The sequence below is a fragment of the Acyrthosiphon pisum genome, chromosome A2, assembly GCF_005508785.2.
Source record: "Acyrthosiphon pisum isolate AL4f chromosome A2, pea_aphid_22Mar2018_4r6ur, whole genome shotgun sequence".
NCBI lineage: Eukaryota > Metazoa > Arthropoda > Insecta > Hemiptera > Aphididae > Acyrthosiphon > Acyrthosiphon pisum.
In genome coordinates this window covers 38,382,248-38,399,606 of record NC_042495.1, presented here as the reverse complement: position 1 = coordinate 38,399,606, position 17,359 = coordinate 38,382,248, and the positions used below count along the sequence as shown (strand labels likewise).

At 26.5% G+C, this 17,359-nt stretch overlaps 3 protein-coding genes across 4 annotated transcripts; 2 read left to right on the top strand and 1 right to left on the bottom strand.

Annotated features, from left to right (window-relative positions):
- Positions 1-4,171: 4,171 nt before the first annotated feature.
- Positions 4,172-6,859, bottom strand: LOC100160908 (trafficking protein particle complex subunit 12). Its single transcript, XM_029490899.1, has 9 exons — positions 6,778-6,859; positions 6,402-6,741; positions 5,887-6,101; positions 5,561-5,791; positions 5,246-5,497; positions 5,032-5,178; positions 4,798-4,973; positions 4,585-4,720; positions 4,172-4,502 (listed from the first exon to the last, which is right to left on the bottom strand). Exons 2-9 carry the CDS (start codon positions 6,637-6,639, stop codon positions 4,272-4,274), a joined length of 1,626 nt encoding a protein of 541 aa, XP_029346759.1. The 5' UTR covers positions 6,640-6,741; positions 6,778-6,859; the 3' UTR covers positions 4,172-4,271.
- Positions 6,860-7,017: 158 nt separating this feature from the next.
- LOC100159494 (zinc finger protein 678) lies at positions 7,018-10,080 on the top strand. Its single transcript, XM_001943119.5, has 4 exons — positions 7,018-7,615; positions 7,831-7,965; positions 8,942-9,020; positions 9,256-10,080. Exons 1-4 carry the CDS (start codon positions 7,416-7,418, stop codon positions 10,033-10,035), a joined length of 1,194 nt encoding a protein of 397 aa, XP_001943154.2. The 5' UTR covers positions 7,018-7,415; the 3' UTR covers positions 10,036-10,080.
- Positions 10,081-12,801: 2,721 nt separating this feature from the next.
- On the top strand, positions 12,802-16,318 carry LOC100168385 (HSPB1-associated protein 1). 2 transcript variants are annotated; one of them, XM_003247660.4, is made up of 8 exons: positions 12,802-13,379; positions 14,276-14,445; positions 14,508-14,654; positions 14,710-14,846; positions 15,386-15,504; positions 15,566-15,810; positions 15,898-15,957; positions 16,018-16,318. In XM_003247660.4, exons 2-8 carry the CDS (start codon positions 14,284-14,286, stop codon positions 16,270-16,272), a joined length of 1,125 nt encoding a protein of 374 aa, XP_003247708.1. In that variant the 5' UTR covers positions 12,802-13,379; positions 14,276-14,283; the 3' UTR covers positions 16,273-16,318. The 2 variants fall into 2 exon arrangements, with proteins under 2 accessions (XP_003247708.1, XP_008187729.1); XM_008189507.3 differs by lacking the exon at positions 12,802-13,379 and having other exon boundaries at positions 14,335-14,445; positions 14,504-14,654.
- Positions 16,319-17,359: the final 1,041 nt, after the last annotated feature.

The window sequence follows — 17,359 nt, the reverse complement described above, 5'->3', positions numbered from 1 at the left end:
AAAGTTAAAATATATATAAAAAAAAATTGCATTTAGATACTATTATTATAAATATATTTTAGATTTTTTAGTTACAATATGAACTAGGTTCTTATGAGAAACCTTGTTTTAAATATTCAAACCTTAGGTAGGTATAAAAGTTTAATAATTTATAAATTTTAAACTAAACAATTATTTGTTCATTTTTGAGATATTGATGAATTTTGTCAAAACGTTAACTTTAAATTCTTATAAAAAAAATCGTGCCTATATGTATCTTTAATAATTTTCAACTGCTGTTATTAAAATGTATGACAAATATTTTATTAACTATTTAAATCTTAGATACGAATTGAACATTTTTTATTGATATTTATAGAAAATTAAAAAAAAATTGAAATTGAAAATGTCTATAAATAGCTCAAAAAATGTTGAAAATTTTATCATAATATAAATAATTATTATTAAAATAAATATATGGTGAACATTTCTTGTAACTACGGTTATTTTTTTATAAAAATCTCCATTATTCCTTAATTTTTTTTGTTTTTCTCAACGTTTTTGAAAAGTTTAGGGAATTTTTACTTTTGACTATAGCTAAAGCATCAACTTTATTCACTTTTCTTACCAAAGAAATGCTAAAAAAAGATAAAAACGCAATCTTCTGGTCTATAACTTTTATTGAAACCGTTCCAGTATAGTTTCTGAGATTAGTCGTAAGAAAATAACCCATTTCATATTTTTAGGGTATCTATAGATAAAATGTACAATATATTATTTGATAATTATATTAGCTATAATTAATGGCTTTTGCTGTCGAGTTGTTTGAAAAAAGAAAATGACTTGTTAATTTGTTTTTAAGTCCCTTTTCCCTGCACCCCGCCGATCTGACCTAACTCGAATTCAGGGAATTCAACAAGTTTAGCCCGCGTCAACATATTGAAAAATAAATCTTAAATTTTAATATATTTCCCAAATCCCAAGTACCTACTATACATCTGTAAACTGAAATATTTTGACGAGGACAACACAGCAGAGACGAAATGTTCGTTTACCATTGCAAACCAACCTCACCAAACTCAATTGAAGCCTAACCTAACCTATGGCGTTAATCACTAATTGTCAATTGATCAATTATAAACAAATAATATAAATTAGTGACAATTAACAATTAGCGGAAATTAATATGAAAATCGGTGTTCTAAGCCTAAATAATACAACAGTCATACACTCATATTCATATAATATATATTATATCAGCTATCCAATCTGGCATTGCCAGTGCCAAAGATTTGTTTTTTTTTTAAATTATTTCTAATAAGCGTGTATGCTATTTTTCTACTAATTTTTTTTTTTTTTTTCAGACATGAAAGACCGCGGCAGCTCTGGCCATTGGTCTGACAGTAAATTACATTATTATTACAAATTTACATAACATTTATACATATTATATATACAATAGTTATATTTCTTTAGGGGAGACTGGCTTAATATGACATATTAGGGTAATATGACACATTGATGTTTTGATTAGAATTATTGATATTTACGAACCGAATCCGCATTATATACGTGACAAAAATAATTTACACATTGAGTTTTACTCTTTTTGTCAAAATCTGAATTTTAAATACTTATGGAAAAAAATTTTAACTATATGGATTTTTAATATTTTACAAATTCCACTGTAACAATAAATTAAGAGCCTTGTATGAAATTTTCAAGTTTTTTTACCCAACAAATAAAAATTTATTGACATTCATAGAAAAAAAAACTAAAAAAAATTAGAAACTGAAAATATCCATAACCAGTTGTCCAGTTCAAAACAAATTATTATTTTTTTAAAATTTTATTGTGTATATAAAATGCTAATATCTCGGCTAATATAAACAACCAGTGAAAATTGCATTTACGGTCATTTGTTGTAGAGTTATACCAAAAGCCAAAATCGATTTTGTCGAAAACCATCTTTGCGTAAAAATTCCCGTTTTTTCGTAATTTTTTCTTTTCTTTTTCCAGCGCTTTCAAACACTATTAAGATTTTTTAGAATTTAGACTCCCTTAAAGTATTCATTTTCCTATCAGAAAAGATACTGTTGAAGAAAATCTAAGCATTTTTACTGTCATAAAGGTGATCACAGTTTTAAAATAAATAAAAAAACACATCATTGTAAAATCAATATACATTCATCGCTCCGCTCAGAATCTAAAATGAGAATTTTAACACAAAGCCAAAACATCAAAATCGATTTATAATGAAATAATAACCGTATACATAGGTACATTTGATATTCTTACCGAATATTGGCAAAATATTTTGATTCTTTTTGAACTATTGATAGTATTGTATACCTACCTAAGAAATTGATTTTTAATTGCTGTCAGTAAAAAATTTTTGGTTGGGCAATAAACTTGAAAATGTAATAGGGGCATTTCAAAAAGTTATTAATAATGAAGTTAAAAAAAAATTGAGCGTAAGTCCTCAATAATTTTTTACGACTGTCGAAAATTATAATAATAATAAATATACTTTTCAGTTAAAAATGAATAAAACATTTTCAAATATAAGTTATGAAAAGAAAATGACTGAAAATTGCAAATTATACAGTAGTTAAAAATAAAAATGTATAAAATGATACATTTTTTAATTATCTAATGATTGAAAAATTAAAACATAGTTTTTCATAAATAATTGATATTATAACCCAAATCTCTAAAAATATATTCACACAGTCATTTTTATAGACATTGTAAGTTAAAATTAGAATAAAATTAGATATGTACCTAAACGAAAAATAACGTTTTTAGTTATTTTTTTGTAATTTAAAAATATTATTCGTGGGTAGGTACATAAAACTTTTAAAGTACAACAAATTAAATGTTTTCGACAAAGTAAATTTAACATACTGTTAGTATAAATGACTTTAATAGCAATATTATAAAATATACTTATAGTAATATAGGCAGACCGTCTTCATTCGGTTTCGGTTTTGGTGTACAAAGATTTTATATTATTGAATTAACAATTAACACATCCATTACAATGACCCATTTGACATCTAATGAACAGCAGAGCTGTACCCATTTGCCACCCTTTTTTTACATTAGTACTTCATTAATTCTATAGTATATTCTGTACGATATATGTATGCTAAAAATGAATACCCATTACCCAATATCCACCCACCCACCCAAATTTTGGAGGAGCAGCCGCTCCTCTAGACCCCCTTCGCCACGCCACTGACTCGACAATAATAGGTCAATTCACTATAATATAAAAACTAACAGCAGAGTATTGAAACAAGTGAATGAAAATCGCACGTGTTTAAGATGGTGACAACAAATGTATGCGTATAGAAATAATTGCAAAATATAAATTATAAAGGATAAAAAAATTTAAAACAAATAGATTGTAAGTATTACCTATATATTATAATAGATATACATCAACACTAATACTCACAAATAATTATTATTCATTAAGCCTCGGCCCCGGTGCTCAAATTGGAAAAATAAAAAAGGCGGAATCTTATATTTAAAAAAATTAGCATGACTTTCAATTATTAAACTCATCCTTAGTTATGTGGGCATTGGGGAGCACTCAAACTAATAATTACAATATATATACAAGTGTGCCAGTAATAAGAACTACTAAAAAATTAAATTATGAGCTATTGAAATGAATATTTTTAACTAATAGTTATTTATTTGTAATAAAATAGTTTTAATTAAATAAATGAATATTAATGTATATACTCTTAAATTATATTCCATAGCTTTTATGCAGTATCATAATAATTGTAATGGCTAATAAGTTATAAATTCATCAAATTTAATTTAAATATCTTATTTAATACAATTTTGCGAAAAAAATAAAAATAGACAACAAAAATACTGTAGTCAATAGTCATGTTAAAAAATATTTTGTAAAAAAGAATGTACCATTCTCGTTCTAATGAAAATAATTATTAATTAGTAGTTTGTTTTTAAAATATAAATAAATAGTAGAGGTGCTTCATCACCTCACAATCAAATCACATCTGTAACAAGTTAATAAGATTTTTACTAAGCTTAGGATATTATCTTTTTTTTTTAGTTACTAATAACAATAATTATAATACAACAATAATGTAATGATTTTGAAGAACATTTTTTTTTTCAAAATATAATATTAAAATAAAAATCATAAACATAAACATAGAAAACATTTAATTAAAATCAATAAATTAATAATTAAAAACAAATAATTTTTTTAATATTTTAATGTTACATAATTTAACATATTAAGTAACTTAATTAATGATATCGGGGACACTGTTTTTATATTTTGAAATAATATGATACTTGAGTAGTCTCTGTTTATTAGATGCAGAATTTTGAAACTGGTAAAAACAACATATGTTGGATAATAAACTCTCATTTAATGCCAAATCTGGAAATTTTTGTATAGCATCTTCCAACAATGTTATTGCATTATTTAGTTGGCCTTCATAAAATAAACATGTAGCCATGTTATTTAAAGCCTGTAACAAAGGTATTTACTATTTATACTTATATTTTTAATAATAATATTTAATGAATTGCGAAAAGAGCAATATTTACTACCATGACTTTATTTGAGTCCATTATGTATGCATTTTCAAAATGTTTATAAGCTTCTTTGTAATTATTTTGAGCAATGGCCAATAAAGCAGCATCTATTAATTCACGGTAATCAGCTTTATTTTCACCTAATGTTCCTCTATATATAATATAATATAATATTAAGTGACAAATATACATAAAAATTAATCGATTGACTCATACAAAGATACTCACAGTGATTGAGGTTTTAGACGAGATGATTTAAGAAAGTATCCGTGAGCTTTGAGATCACCAACTTGTAAATAAATACGGCCCATTGCAGATAAGAGTGATCGAGAGTGTTCAATTGTGTATTTTAATCGTGGAGTTTCAATAAGATCTTTTAATAATTTAATTGCGAGCTTAAAATCCTAAAAATTAAAAATTAATTTTTTTTTTTCAAAATAAATTGTAATTTGTTTTTTGAACCTTTTGGTTTACAGCACAGTTAATAATTGAATGTATAACTCTTGCTTCTCTTGAATACCAAAGCAATTTTGAAGTGTTTCGGTCTTGAATTGTCAACTCTACATTTCTACCATCTTCGGTAAGTCCATTATCTAAATTTGATATGATCTAAATATAAAAAAAATACTTAATATCAAATACAATTGAAAGCAAACATTACTATTCAAATTCATACTTTTTTAACACCAACGAGTACTTCAAATAGTTTACTATAAACATTAGTTGATGAAATCACGTACTGTGGTAGCTCAGCAAGTATAAGCCTAAAACTAAATGGAACAAGTGTCCCATATTTGTTACCATACAGCTCCTTATACCATTGTATGTAAAGATCTGGACGATCTAAATCATCCCAGGCCAATGCTTCTTTGCTAATGATTTTCCATGCACAAATTTTCACTAACAGTGCAAATCTTGTGAACCACAACTAAAATACTACTGTTATTATCAAATATTATACAAATTACACAATTTAAGGGATGAATATTACCTGAAGTGAAGTTTTCGTATGTTTACTAGGATAGCCCACTTGCCCAGGACCTTGACCATACATTGCCAACAATCGAGTTGTCAAGTTTAATGCTTCAGAAAAGTTGCTCTCCTCAATCAACAATTTCAAACCTTGTTCGTCCTGTGGAACTTCATCTATCGTTTTACTTTTAAACGCAGCTGCCTCAGTTTCGCCAAGGTATGACACTAGGTTTTCATATAATTTAACTGTCTATACGAAATATAGTAACAAACCAATATTACAATAAATTAGTATATTATTAAATTTAATTATTATTATATATAGGTATACCTATAGGTACATACAAAATTAACATTTTCAACACCGGGCATGGTTAACATGTCTCTGGGCAATGTATGATTCATTTGTGAAGCCTTTTCAAGTGTATTTTTTGTTTTAACTGATGGTATCCAAGCAAATCGCCGCCTTTCATCTTCGGCTGGAATTGAAGATAGTTCATACTCATGATTGAATATATCCATAGGATCAACACTGTTATTTCCAGTATTTGAAAATGTTGCTGTAAAAATATAAATTTAAGATGATTATTATGTTGTCCTCAAGTTTACTCTAGAACTCTAGAATGTTTACTAATATTTTGACGATAATATTGTATGAGGTATAAGAACATCTAATGTTAATGATTTTTACCTAGAATGTTAGTAAATACTGAAACAGTGTAATAACTAATAATTATTAGTATTTAGGATACATGAACAAATGCTAAGGTAGTATTTTATTACATACATATAATTTACAATTACAGTATAATGGGCAAGGAGGTACAACTATATTAACTATATTAACAACTGAAACTAACGTTCTCGAAAGTCAAATGACGGACTGTTATTGTGACTATCCTCTAGAGGTTTGATAATGTCAAATATGTCCGTTTTTTTAGTTTCAATCTGTTGAAAAATACGACAAACTGCAGGTTCTTCTCGTTTGCTGTCGGTTGCAGCGTGAGATGATATATTATCGAATAAGTTAGACGATGGCGATGGATCCTTGAAGTATTCGTTAATAGCTGGTCGCAGTTCCGGTGTTTTCCGATCCATATTACTACCGGTAACTGTATGAAAATAATAAATCTAAGATTTCACTTTTTGATCATTATATGACTACTTATTGTATTGTTTACGTTTTTATATAGTTTTTACCATGACAAAATAGATCTATTTTGTCATGGTTTTTACAATTTAAATGAATCAAAAATAATAAGCCTACCTAACGCAAGTTAATTGAATTCTTATCATAGTCGATTTATCAGTTCATAATATGCAGCAAGTAAATAATATTATTATCATAGACCTTATTGTTCTGTGACTAGACAGTACTAAGATTACCTATTATGTAACAATATCTAATATCTAAATAAACAGCTGACAAAATCCCGTTACTTTTATTAATCGTACAAAAATAAATGTACATTATATGTACAAAATGTACAATATACAATTATTTTTTATCAATCAAGTGGTTAATTTATTTTTTTTGGTTACTTTTTAGTTTTTCTCAGAATGTAACGTTTATGTAATTTTGTGGATGTGGACAAAAATGTGAGCTCACCCGATTAAAGTACAAAAGAATAAAGATTACTTTTACATTCTACTATTCTAAATTACATTTTTCAAACTCCATTACCTACAAAGTCTTCAATTATCACATTATAGTATTATACCTAATAGATTTCGTTGTCGTATTTAAAATTTTCAAATTCATATTCTTTCAACGACGTGTCACTCCACAGCCGTATTCTGCCATATTAGATATTGTCATAAATTCCTTTTCGAGTTTGACAGCGTTTTTTCCTACGATCCGAATTATTATTGTAATGACGTCTAATGTCAAAACAGAAAATAATACTGAACTGGGCACAATGCCGTCGCAATTGTTGAATGTTGTAATTAACGATTCTAATGGTACTAAAAAAAACCATACCGTGGCGACAATTCCATCAATGTCAAAGTCAATGAAACGAGCCCTGGAGTCGGAGACCACAATAATTCCCATTTACTCAAAATCCAATTTCAAGTAAGTGAATCGATTACAAATGCATGATATTATCAATGATGTACCCACCTCCTAATTTTATATTCACCCATGGTATGCAAGTTAGGCGTAGCCCCCCAAGTTATTTTGTATAATGATTAAGGCGTGTACCCATAAACTTCTTTAGGACTATATCACTGGATACATATTATGTTTAATGTTCAGTTATCAGTGAATTGTGTTTATTCGGGTTTCAGGCAAGTCAAGTCAGCAAATGGACATTCTGGACGCAAGGGTATATTAGCTGTCAACGATTTTCCAATAAAACTACCGGCTACACTATTAGCCGAGTGTACCATTGAAATTTCAAATAAACCTAATAAAAATTCCATGTAAGTACCTAAAGCTTTTGAAACGTTTTTAAAATCTGAATCTTATATATAATACCTATTTTGTAGATTTTAATTTAAAAAATAATATAACTTATTTTAGTAATTTTTGAAATATCAAGTTAAAATTCCCAATTTTTCCAAAAATAGCATGACCAAAACATTAGAATTGCTTGTAGGTATAGCTTTCTCCATATTTTACCAGTTCACTAGAGAAAACATAGGTACATATTCTTTATCATGAATTAAGAGTAGCATTTATTATCTCAATTTCAATTTTACAAACATAAAACAAAATAAATATTAAGCAATTCCTATTTAGCGGTGTTAGCTTTAAATTTTAAGTAAATTGAGCTACCATCTTACTTAAATTTAAGAACATTCTGCCATCTCTTGTTGATTTTTATAATATTTTTATAGTATAAGATAGTTATGATCATTTTTTAATGTTTACATGTTACATACTCATAACACAATTAAAAATTAAAATATTGTAAAAATCAACAAGAAAATAGAGAGAATATGTACCTTTAAGTTAGATATTAGGTAAATAATTTATTCTGATATTTAAGCAAACAACACAAAATCTGAACTGCTGAACACAAATTTGCAATGTTGTACAATTGTAAGACTAAGTCAACACATATTGTTGTGATGTCCTCTTGTCTTAAATTTGCTAAAAATTAAATTGTTCTGTTTCTGTCTTGAAGTAAATTATAGCAAGGAAACCTACTAAATGAAAATAATATATTCAGCTTGTACCATGAAATTAGTTTGCTCTGCAATATTAAAATTGTTTTCATTATACAACTGAATTATTAACGCTTACAATATTATATAAATATAGCCTATTATTATGGATATTATTTACAACTACCTAGATTAGAATATAAACTTTTTAATTTGGATTACCTAATTATTTGATTTTTTTTTTTAATATTCTTTAATTATTTTTAAGTTTATTTTTTTTTTTTTACAGACATCACAATGAAAAAAGTTTAACTATTAGGAACCGTAATTTAACAAATTATCAAAACAAATTTGCAGTTGAAAAACAGGTAAAATATTGTATAATACTAGGAAGTGGAGACCTGCCTTTTCAAACCCTTGTACAAATATTAAATTATTATAGTTGATGATTGTATATTGTAAAAAATGTATGAAATTGTTATTTACACTAAAATAATAGAATAAATTTGTAAAAATTGTATAAAGTTTTATTTATCTTAGTTTGAATCAATAATGTATAGTGTAATATCAGATTTGTATTTTGTATTTTATTTTGTGATGCAGTTAAAAGCTACAGAAAATGAAGTATCCGAAGTAGATATTCGTGACATGATGACAAGTGTTGAAGCTGTTTACTCAGACGATGAAGACATTCCAAAACCTGCTGTAGGACCCTGTAATTTAGAAACACAACGACCAGAAATTCTTTTTCCATTTTCATGTGAATATTGTCCAAATAAATTCAGTAACCGTGGTGCTCTCTGGCAACATACTGTTGCTTTTCACACTATTGAAAAAACATGTGAATGTAATTTATGTGGACGTAAATTTTATCGTAACTGTAGTCTTGCATTACACATGAAAAGCCACTCAGATGAATACAACTGCGCATGTTCTATTTGTGGTCGAGAATTCAATCGATTTACATTATTGCAGAGACATGCCAAGCTACACTCAGAGGTTGCTCAATACAAGTGTACAGCTTGCAACAAGTCGTTTGACGATCTGAACACATTGCAGTTGCATGCAGCTGAACATAAAGACAAATTGGCATGTGAACAGTGTGAAGCTGTATTCACCACTAAAGAATCATTGGACATACACATGGAGGCTATGCATGGTGACCATCAAGAAGATGTCATACAAGTCAGGATGAATGGAGGCGAAAAATCATACGCATGTCGTTTTTGTGGTAAAACTTATGGGGCCAAAGCTATAGTTAAGAAACATGAATTAATCCACACTGGTGAACGACTGAAGTGCGAAGAATGTGGTATTGAGTTTACACAGAAATCATCACTAATGCGACATACAAAGCGCATACATCCAACTGCCAACACATAGAAGAAACAAATAAAATTAGTTCTTTCAATTCCAATCGTAATAATATAAAATATTTTATACATATAAACATATATTTTTAGGTATATAATTTATATTACATAAAAGTAAACAAAAAAAAATTATATTTTAACATTATTTTACGCACAGTTATATTCATAAATCCACAGTTCGACCAAATTATTTTTATTAGTCAAATATAAAACCAGAATGTTTGTATAAAGAACTGAGTTATTCTTACTGAACGTAAGCTTCTAGTTTTTTTTGACTAGGAATTATATTTACATTTAATGAATGACTGCATTAATAGTATCCTTAATATTATAGATATAATATTTAGTTATAATACTCGCGTTTACACTAATTAAAATTACTTAAGTGATTTTCTATAAGACTTGATAAAACTGCCTGTCCATGACTATTGTTACATTTTGAGGTTAAGTATATACAAATTTTTATATTATATATATATTATTTTAAGTTTTTCTTTTTATTTTAAGTGGCCACTCTTGAATGAATATCCAGGGTAATCCATTGCTGTGATATGTAAATACAGGTGCTGGAATTGAGTAGTATAAAAAAAATATGTGATATATACCCAATTCCAAAATATACATTTACTACAGTCTACAACTTATGATTTTTCTTCTGTGATAATTCTAAAAACTGAGCTTTTATTTGTTTTTTTTTATTTAGTATTAGAAGTATGAAATAAGTTTAAGTCAGTGATAAGGTTCTAGTGTTAGTCATAAAGTCTGTTAAACGGTGCAATTTATTTCAAACAGTTATATTGTATTTAAATGATAATTTAGATTTATGTAATTACCAATTTTAATTACCTAATCTAATAGTATGGTTTATTTAATGCTAGGTTCATATGTATTTTTAATTGACTATCACAATTCACAGTCCTAATTTGATTATTTGTATTTAGTTGTTGTTCTCTAACTATAACAGTTATTCATTATTATTCTATTACAATATATAATATAGTCTAGTTGTTATTATTGATTCCTAAACTTAATTTTGTCTACATCACTTTTAAAACCAATGCTGAATGAATTTTTATAGTTGGTGATCATTTAATTTTTGTTTAAAATAATTAATGACAATATGCTATAAGTAAATAAATGTCCATAATAGTAATTACTCATATAATAATATAAATTAAAGTGGTAGTACTAATTCTAGGAATTACCTACATATTAGTCAGAAATAATATTTCTCTGCCTCAAAAAACTTGCCTTGTTAACAACTTCTTATACATTTATAATTGACTCTCCTCATAGATATTTTTTTTTATTAATTATACATATATATATTTTACATTGGCCAATCTATGTGTTATTCATTTTTATACAATATGTTATTTTATTACTATAAAAATTATTAAATTTATAGTTTACAATGTTGATAATAATAATATGAACTTAATTTTATATTTGTAAATTGTTATATTCCTGTGCGTGTAAAAGTTATTTATCAAATATGTATGTTTAATTAGAACATAAGTATGTATTTAAGTGTATAATGTATTTTATTTTAAAAAAAAAAATATGAAAGTACATAAGAGAACAAAAATGACTGAATAGGAATAATGTTAACTTTTTAACTAATCATGAACTGTTATCTATCGTAAAACAAGTTATCAAAATGTTATATGTTTAATGGCTTTGAACTACTGAAAAATATAATATTCTAACAAATAAATGACCTTTAATAGAGAATAAAATGTATTATTTTTAATAGTCTCTTTTCAATGCGTTTAAAAATATTTAATGAGTTGTAAAATTGTTGAAAATTGTACATTAAAAATATTTAAACTGTGATTACTTCAATACCTAATTTGTTAAAAGTTTGTTTTTATTACAATAAGAAAGGTACATTTTTAAACTACATAATATGAATATATGATGTTGAAATGTTTTCTGATATTTATTGTTATTGTATTTTCTTAAAATAAAATTATAACTTTTCAGTTAATTGAATATGGTGTGCTCTTTGTTTAACTAGGGTTTGTACTTATGGATTTCAAGAGTTGATTCTGGATTACAATGTACTAACAATAGTAACATAATCATTTAAAATTTAATTTGGAAGTTGAAACAGGCAATTAAATATTAACAAATAACTTATTGGCTTACATGATGCAACATTGCAACTTATGAGTTATGAACAAAATATGAAAAACATGATTCATTTTTAATCTCCTTTTTTAATACTATTAGACCTCAGTTCTTACCAACTCCTAAGTCCTAAACTCTTAACGACCTAACTACAGTATTACATTCAAATTAATAATTACTACAACTACGATTAAAAATGTTCAAGGCTACCAGACAACAGCACCTATTTCTAATCAAATACTATACTGTATGAAATACAATTTGCCTATTAATCGGCGGTTCTAAATTCTAAATATTCTAATGCATAGATTTTTAGTGTGTATATAATATGATCTGGTGGGGTGGCTAATACCCATAGAGTAATATTACTCTATGCTAATACCTCACATAGTGCATGGCGTACCATTGACTAATGACTATAAATACTATTTTTCTTGCACTTTTAATATTAATTTAACTCTAATATTTTATAATCAATGATTCTACTACCTATAATTCTACAATATATTATTTTGTATGTACAAGTATATTCTTTACTCTATGGTACAAGTTTCAAGTTGTTTTCATCTATAGTTGTCTGTGTGCCAACATAACAATAATTTGTCTGTACAATAAGAGTCAATGAACTTAAAATCAGGAATTTAGTTATATAATATTTTATTATCGTGTTCAAAAGTCAAAATGGAGTTAAATTATTATCACTATGGTAGCATCACAAAATAGATGAAATTTCATGTGGTAGCATGGTCTTATATAAGACCGTGATCCATGAGTGGTCCAAATTCAAAATATCAGTTCTGTTATCAATTATTGAAAACTGATTCGAAAATTCCGGAATCCGGATATTCATTATTCATTTAGAATTCACCAATATTTCATTCTTCACAATTTCATTTGTTTAGAAGTTTTTTGATATTTGTCTATTCTAATTTCTACTTTCTAGAATTCTAGATCCAGTTGACCGATGAGTTTTTGTAAAACTAATGACAATCTACTTCAATCTTACTTTATGCTAATTTAAATCAACTATATTAAATCTGATCTCAACTATATTAGAGAATGAGTGAAACTTTGATTTATTTACCAAACTATAAGTTTTCATAAAAATATAAGATTCTAATTAAAAAAAAAATACACCAAACTGTATTGAATATCAAGAACCAATTACCAAAGGTATACTTATTTATGATAAGAACTATCACACAATTGCAGTCTACATAAGTAAGTAATTTTCCCTGAGAAACTTAGCTTAAGAACGCCATGCTTCCAGTTTTGGTATTGTTATCCTATCTTTATTCAACTTTGCACCACCAACTATTCCTATAAACCGTATCCGACCACTTAATATGATGAATCGTATTGCTAACAAGGGTTCACCCATCTTATTCTATAATTGGGTCCAGAATACATCCGTTTTAAATTGTTTACCTGTACTTGAATTGTACACTGGTCACAAAATAACAATGAAATTAGAATTGCATAAATTAGTTACATAATTAAAGTTTTCCATCTCAGATATAGGAACGCATTCATCATTGCTCAATGCAATTGCAATGTCAGTGATGCAAAATTATTACTGGCTGCTGAGTTTATTCATATACCTATTTTAAATACATTTCTAAAAGATTATTTTCAATCATTCAACAAAATAGTTTTAAAACTCAATGCATTTTCTAATAATTAATAGACTTACTAAAATTAAAAAAACAATTGGGGTGAACACTAGTTTAAAGTAGCCAAGTATTCAATTATTTATCTTTGTAATAGGTACTTTATTACAGTTATAAATGATAGTTACTTTGTTGTTTTTTAATTATTTCTTTTATAGGTATTTTTTATGAATTATAGACAGATGACAATCACAGTAAATTGGTCACAAATGCACATTGTTACAAAAAACAAAATGTATATTTATATTGTCTTCTTAATTAAGAATGAATATTTTCTGGATTAATTTTTTTCCATTGAAAAGTTTTGTTTTGTGTTCTTGAGAATGTTTAGCTTGTTGAACTTAATTGTACTTTTGTTATAGTTGTACACTATTTGATCTAAACCTGTATAAAAAATAATATAGGTACAATGGATCTTATATTTCTATTTAGAATTTTTTTTTGCAGATTGAACTATGGATAACATTAAACATATTATCGAATCATCTCGAGTTCCTATAATTTTTCATAATATGTTAGATGATTGGGAACTTTTTAAATGGAATTTAGACAAATGGAACAATATATTTAAACACCAGTTATTAGACTGTAGAAAAGGAAGAATTACGTGTACTAAAGTAAATATAACTAAAACAATAATTTTAACATAAATTAATTGTTTTAATTAATTTATTGGCAGGAACCATTATGGGAAAGTAAGTGTTTGCATGAAAGTCATTCGTTTAGTGAAGTTATAAACATGTCAAAAGATATTGAGAAAAGTGGAAATTGGTTATATTTTGATTATAAGCACATTGGAGAAACAGTTGATGAAAACATATTCAAAGTTAGTTCCTTTTATTACTTAAGAAACTTTGTTAAATATGTTTATTTTATTTTAGTCCATATCATGGAAAAAGTTTGGTTACGAAAATTTAGGTCCAAAAGATTCAACTTTATGGATTGGAAGTATTGGTGCACATACACCATGTCATCAAGACTTATATGGTATTAACTTAGTGGCTCAAGTTCATGGAAAGTTAGTTGCTTAATAAGATTTGATTTATAATGGATATAAGATATGAGTTTGCTTTAATAACTTCAATAAAAAAAAAAAAATACAAGTATAATAAATATTAAGTTATTATTTATTATTATTAATAATATTATAATAGTAACTACAATTTTTTTTCAACTTTTTCTGTTTTTGATTACAAAATATTGGATAGTTTAAATTGTATACTTGAGTTGATGTCAAACAAACTGACAGTTGGTGGCTCTGCCGCTAAGTAATATAAACACAATTCATTAGGAAGTTATCACAGAAAAGGTGCTTATATTATTTAAAAACCAGCATGAATCGAAGAAGGCACTATTTACATAATATGATTCTGCCATACAGTCTTTCTTTCACTTCCATGTAATGTGTTATTCGTTCACACAAAAAATTCTTTCTTGGTATATAACACCATGTGGTTGGCAGAGCCAGTTTATTTGACATCAATTATAAAATTTCACTTAAATATTAAATAATAAATATGGTTATAGAATTTAAACTTTAATTTTATTATTTGGTAGAAAACGTTGGATTCTAATGCCACCTGAAATGGGAAAATATTTGAAGCCATCTAGAGTCCCTTATGAAGAGTCTAGCTGTTATAGCAAAATTAACTTTTCATGTCCAGACAATGTTAAAGGTACATTTATTATTTGGCATAATATAAAATGTTATGTTCTTGATAATATTTTTTTTTGCAGATATTGATGATGCTTGTAGATGTGCGGTAGTAGTTTTATCACCAGGTGATGTACTATTCGTCCCACATAAATGGTGGCATTATGTTGAAAACTTAACAACTGCTATTAGTATTAATACTTGGATACAGACTCCTAAACATGACAATGTGGCTCGGTTAAATGAGTCTGTGGTTCGTTTTATGGCGAGCAGTATATGTTCCGGTGTGTCTAAGAATATTCAATCTAGATTACTAAATCCAAATGAAGTAATTGATAAGTATTATAATGACCGTGAATAATAATTATAAATTATAATGTGTACAATTTTAAATTAAAAATTTCTAACTTTTTAGATATTTTCACCATCCATGATTGCAGAGTCAATTCAGTTTATCGACCAAAGCATTAAAATGGTAATATAAAAAGTTCAAAGTTTTTTTGTATTTATTTATTTATTTATTTGTGTTATTTAGATAAAAAATGAGGAAAATACAGCAGATTTGAAAGAACCAGATTCAACTTCACTTATGAAATATCAGTATAAAACCTATGAACCAGAAGAATGTTTGTCTAAAGTAGAGCTTGACACAAAATATCACAGACATAACCATACTTCAAGTTCTTTAAAATCAGATTTAAATACTGATATAAGTCATAGATTATTAGATTCATTATGTAATGAAAATGTCATAAATCAAATTGTTAGTAATTTAATTAAAATAGACTAAAAACTTCTATCTAGTTCAATAATTTGAAAAAGGATTAAAAAAAAATAACATTTTTAAACAACATATTTTGTTATTATTATTACTACCCTTCATATTATAATTTAATATCTAGAAAGGATCTAATTAATTTTATATTCGATGATTATATAATTTATATTATTCTTGATTCAATAAAATATTAAATTGTTTATTTAAAATATGACCTATAAGCCATTTATAAAATGTATTGGTTTGAAAATGTTTAATATACACAATTTAGAAAATATTTTATTATTATCTTATATAATATATAAAAATAAGTGTACATTTTAAATAAATTTTATAACTCAAGATCCACCAAACCGATAACAATTTCATGGCATATTAAGATTGATATGTAGATGGTTTCTGTGAAGTTTGTACGCTGTGCGATATATGGTTCCGGAGTTATGGCCTCTTAAGTACACACCTGGCGACATGGCCAAAAATAACAATTATAATAACAATAATAAAAATAATAATAGTGTATTGTATAATGCTAGCTATTGGTTACCGGCATGTTTGTTGATTTGTATTATTATTTTTTGTCAATATATATATTATATATCTTCTAACTATATAAAATATGTGAAATGAAAATCATTATACAGGGTGAACTCTGGAACTACTTATGAGATATTTTTGATTTTATTTTAAACGAAAGAGCATATCACGGAGAAGGTTTTTATGAAAGAAAATTTTAGGGAAATCCACTAGAAAAGTAGATAATCTGGATGTCAAAAATACAGCAGTGACGCAACAGGTTAGGTTAGGTCCGTGTAGGTAGTGAAATTTATATTACGTAAATAATGACCGTAGTGAGGTCCTTAAGAGGACGTGATACTCGCGTTGTCTTCGTCTTACAAGTGCATAACATAGCAAATTTTACGCAAAGCAGAACACGAGTAGCTCCGTTAGCTTAAAAATTAGAGTAAATTGACCTCTTATAAAATCTAAAATTAAGATTATTATCTAGACAACCTCATGAGTTTTTTATTATATTTTAATTTTTAAGCGAGTTATGAGAACTTTAAATGCACAAACAATTTACAATTTTTAAATACTCATA